Source organism: Fulmarus glacialis, unplaced genomic scaffold (genome assembly GCF_000690835.1).
Source record: "Fulmarus glacialis isolate BGI_N327 unplaced genomic scaffold, ASM69083v1 scaffold26246, whole genome shotgun sequence".
Lineage (NCBI taxonomy): Eukaryota > Metazoa > Chordata > Aves > Procellariiformes > Procellariidae > Fulmarus > Fulmarus glacialis.
Window position 1 is genome coordinate 405 of NW_009216592.1, and position 5,095 is coordinate 5,499.

The 5,095-nt window shown below is 40.3% G+C and overlaps 1 protein-coding gene across 1 annotated transcript in view; it reads left to right on the forward strand.

Annotated features, from left to right (window-relative positions):
- The window catches only part of LRRC47 (leucine rich repeat containing 47), a gene marked incomplete at its 5' end in the record, with an annotated part of 5,212 nt that extends 396 nt beyond the window's left edge, over positions 1-4,816 (forward strand). The window contains 5 exons of the mRNA XM_009579372.1: positions 649-765; positions 2,009-2,124; positions 2,992-3,094; positions 3,527-3,616; positions 4,577-4,816. Of these exons, the coding sequence (XP_009577667.1) occupies positions 649-765; positions 2,009-2,124; positions 2,992-3,094; positions 3,527-3,616; positions 4,577-4,816 (666 nt within the window). The remainder of the gene's footprint in view (positions 1-648; positions 766-2,008; positions 2,125-2,991; positions 3,095-3,526; positions 3,617-4,576) is intronic.
- Between the last annotated feature and the right edge of the window lie 279 nt (positions 4,817-5,095).

The following is a 5,095-nucleotide window of genomic DNA, read 5'->3' on the forward strand; positions in this document are numbered from 1 at the left end:
CAAGGGCACGGCGGGATGGCAGTGCAGCATGGCTTCTGCCAGCGGTGTGCCGTCTAGTCGGTCTGTAATAAGTAAAAATGGTTTTCATGAAGAGCCTAGTAGGAGCACCGATAATTACCATGAGAGGGCGATGAACGCACATGCATTTACGTTGCCACTGTAACAACAGCTTGTTAGTGCTGTGGAACCTGTTGAGAACTAATAATAAACCCACATCCACGTTAGAAGTACCTTGGTTTGGCTCCAGGTTCCCTAATCTGAGCTAAAACTGTATTGCATGCCTGACCTTTCAACCAGGGTATCGTCACCACAGACTTTCACCTGGTATACTGCTTGCCTGTCCATTAGACGGCAGGTGCTAGCTTCTTTCAGATTACGAGACTCGTGTATTTGAGATTGTTTTCTGATTTAAAACTGTTTGTCTCTCAGTTGAGAAACAGGTGTGCTATGCTTCACTATCTTTACATTTGGTTTGTGATTCAGATAAAATTATTTTGCAGGTGAAGAGAAGGGCTCCATTTAATGCAAAAGGGTTACTCAACTAGCTGATAATGCTACAAACACTAAATATAGAAAAATCTGAACCCTAGGAGGAGGAAATCAAGTTGATGTTTTTGATATATGTTGATGGCATTCTTTATGTTTTAGACTAAACTGCACGAAGACATCTGTGAAAAGCGGACAGCAGCCACAATTGCCACCCACGACTTGCAGTTGATCAAAGGTCCTCTGATATATGATGTTCAGCCTCCTAATGAGCTGAAGGTAGGGCCAATGGCATCGGTGGGCCTTTCCAATTTTTTTCCTTTTGCTTTCTGGAACTCTGTAGAACGGAAAGATTTTTTTTTCTTACCCTGTAGTTGCTTAGTTGCTAGTAAAACTAACTCCAGAAACTTTAATTTAGAAGCTGTACTAACTTTCTTGCTATCCTGCTATAACAAAACCTGCTTGAACAAGCCTCGCAGAGCTACCTAGTGTTACTCCAGGACCAGTTACGAGTGCGTCTGTCCGAGGACTTAAAGTAAACATGGAAAGCAGATGTAGGGGTTTCTTTTCTCCACAAACATTCTGACCTTGCTTAACGTGTGCCTTTGCTTAGGGTGACTGAGGTATTGGTGTTTCAGTGTTGATCCTTTCTCCTGTGTTGTGGTGTTAATGTTCCCTGGAGGTCCGTATAGGTTAGGATGTGCCTGGAGTGTCATACAGCAAGGCAGGTGCTGATTTGTATGAGTGCACCTCGAATGGCAGCAGCCTTCAGGGTAACCTAATTAAAATCAGCTCAGGTTCTGTTGATTTACCCAGTCTTGAGTTGTTTATGTTGCTGCTTTGAAAGAAGGGGGTGGGGGGGGGGAAAGCTTGCAGTACATTTGTGTGACAAGCATTTAGACTGTACTGGTAACTTCAATCCAGAATATAAAAATGATACTTCCAATTTGCCATCCTTATTTATTTAGGCCTATTTTGGTGTGTCCGCTAAAATTCTGCCTCCAGAATATTAACGCATCTTGCTGGAGGACCAAACGAACAGTCAGAGTATTCTGACTCTTTGGGGCTGACCCAAAGTTTTTTGTTGCATTCTGCTCTCTAGACACCTCTGTAACTGCTCTGTGCATGTGGCCTGGTCCTCAGGAATGAATTCTTCATTTTCCTGATGACTTACAGAGCCTTTTTTACATGGCTTCTGTTACGAGACAGCAGGTTTTCACATTATTCAGTAAGTAATGACAGTGAAGGAACTGGCTAAGAAAACTATCCACGCCTGGTTTAGCACTAGCGAATGAGCCTGTTTTTCAAGTGGGTGTTGTGGCTCACACAAAGGTTTAAACTCAATGTGATCATAGTAGTCCATGTGAAATAGAAATTCAGTATTCCATACTGAATAAGGTGTTAGGAATGACGGCATACAGAAGTATGGTTTTAATTACTGTCTTGCTTACGGGAGAGTTTTAATAACCCTAGTCTTTGAGTCACTCTTAAACTCAAATGTTTGTTTTCTTGTATGGTGTAGATAACGCCCCTGGGTCGAAAGGAGATCAGGGCAAAGGATCTTCTCCGTCAGCTGCAGTTGGAAGCTGAGGAGCAGAGGAAACAGAAGAAGCGTCAGAATGTTTCTGGGTTGCACAAGTCAGTATACTGATCTTTTGTGTTTTTCTTCATGAGTATTTTGGTAACTCGTATGGAAAAACAGCACTGAAGAAAATGTGCTCGAATGTATTATGAAGCATGTTCTGTAGTGGTGATGGGGCTAACAAATCCAGCACGAGCTTTTAGGAGTTGAGATGAAAAACACTGAGCTGAATTTATACATAAAGAATAACCTGGAGTGAAATGAGGATGATGAGTGCCTTCTGTTATTTCTAGCTGCATCAAGACAAATTCATATGAATTATTCTTAGAGATGACAAGTGTATTTAGGATAGCAAATAGAAAGGAAACAAAGAGGAATGAAGTGTATGTCATGCACATTCAACAAACTAAGCAAATCAGAGGTGCATGTAGTAACAGATGAACTATAAAGCAGAGCGTGGCACTGCCCTATTCTGTTTACTGCTCATGCAGAGATCACCGCCCATATCCATCACCTGTACGGCTTGGGGAAATTTGCCAAGTACATGATGGGAGAACTGTATATCGCCATAGTAAGTAAGAGGGAAAATTAAGTAAGCTGTCTGGAAGAATCAGACAGTGGACTCTGATTTTCCTGTTCGAGCAGTGGGATCTCTGAAAGCACAGAAGCATGTCTGCCTATTTTGACAGCATGGATATTAAAATGTGTGTTACTTTATGGTTCTAGCCCATCACTTCCTGCAGCTGGTGGCTTTCCTCAGGTATCACCATGATACCATTTTGCTGGATTTTAGTGCTCCGACTTCTGTTTTTGCCATGTGGTAGATCAGGAACACACTAATGCATTTTTGTTGCAATTTTCTGCCATCGTGTCCAGCTGCTGTTTCAGTTGCTTACTTTTTGCTTCCTTGTTTTTCTTGGCAGATATCTCCAGTTATTGGATGGCAAAGATAACTACCCATGTCTTGTGGATGCTGAAGGCATTGTGATTTCTTTCCCACCAATAACCAATAGTGAGAAAACAAAGGTACTCTCTGTTAGTGGAAATAAGTTAATCAGAATTAAATAGTGTTTCTTTCTACTGAGAGATATTTAACTCCACGTTCAAAAATACGTGCAGTTCTGTGAAACTTGTGATTGTGTTCCAAGTATAAATCTTCAAAGCCTGAATCTTCTCTGCTAGACTGTCAGATTGAGATGGATCTTGGAGTTATATTTTTACCTTTGTAAATCTGTAAAGCTCTGGCAAGCGGTTCCAAAGGCACCAGTCTGCCTTTGCTGAGATCGCTTTATTGAAGGGCAAGAATATGGTTTTTGACTTGTAAAGAAAGGCAGTACTTTGCCTCCGGTTGAATTGAATGAAAGCCTTTCATTCAGTTTGTGTATTGAAATGTTGCCAAGTGACTGTGGGTGAGTATGCTCTGATTCCTTACTTGCTTTACCTGTGAAATTCTTACAGATTAGAAAAGACACCCGTGATGTATTTCTGGAAGTGACAAGCGACACCAGTTTACAGATATGCAAAGATGTCATGGACACACTAATTCTGGTAGGTAGTTCAGTAAAATAATCCTGTCTGTTCTTGGTGTGCTTCTTAAGAAAATGTTTAATTGCTCACGTGTATTGAGAAGAATACAGAAGTTGATTTTTATTTTAGTATTATTATTGTTCCCTCTCCTTCACTTACTCTCCCATTCTTGCTGTATCACAAAAGGTTTTTATATTCGTGTATCCCAACTAACTGGCAGACCTCAAAACTCAGCAGGGTAAATAATGTTGTGTTAACACAACTGGAAATTTATGGTTTGACTTTCAACACCTTCCCCATATTAGTGATCTTACGACTTCAATTGCTGCCAATAAATTCTTTTACAGAGATTTCTCATCTCAGCCTGCCTGACAATTAGCTTGCTTCGTCCTGTCATTATTACAGAATTATCTTTCAGATACTGTATTAGCAGCAGGACAGCCTCATTAAAAGTCATTCAGCATGCTTTCTTTTAATTAAAGCTTTCTTACTGAAAAGGGTAAAAATTGGTATATGGCAAGTACAGGATAGTATGCTGTTAAATATTTTGCAAGATAAACATATTTTTTTCTTGTGCAGTTAACATAACCTTTAGAACACATTGGAGAAGGCTAAGTGATTTGTGTAGTTGACACAAGGTGGTAACAGTGACAATTTCAAATGGGCCGAAAGCAAACTCATCGGTGGTGATCCTACAGCAGGCTCTTGTTGCTTAGAATCCAGTGCTTTGACAAAGCCTGAGTTCTGTGTTAAATGCAAAAAATCAAACTGTTCAGAAGGAGCGAGACCTCCTGGAGAGCACAGCAGTGATAACATCAAAAGCTCTTTCAGTTTCCTGAAAGATTCTAACCCACTGAAGAATGTTGTCATGCAGATGTTCCTCCAGTGGCCGGCCAGGTCCACACCTTGGAAGCAGCTTGGAATTGCTCTGAGGGCTTAGCCACAGAATTAATCTTGTTTTCTGTATTTTGCTTTTAACAGAAAATTGCAGAACTGAACAGATTTACCTTGGAAAATAAGGAAGACTCGGGCTCGGATAATGAATCTGATGCTCTTTGTGGACCAGTGAATTTGAACCCCAGCCAAAACGTACAGCCGATGAATTTTCCGTTGGTAGTGGAGCAGGTTCGAGTGGTGGACACAGATGGAAACTTGAAAGTACTTTATCCTTCAAAAACTGACCTAACCACAGTTTCCTCTCTTCTGACTGTAATACGTTAGCAGCTATCAAAGCTAAGAAAATTATTCATCAAAAAACAATATTTTATTTTTTTTTTTTTTTTTTTTTTTTTCCCATATTCAACAATGCAACTCATACACAGTGAGGTGGTTTGTTTTTTTTTTTTATTAAGAAAAGATGCAGTGCATCCTACCTGGGTATGTAAAAACTTCAAAGTTTGATCAAGGCAAGGAGTATTGCATTCTTTCAGCCTTAATAGAAAGTCATCAGTATTCTGACTAGAGATAACAGCATCTTCAAATGCAAGCTTAAAGGCAGAG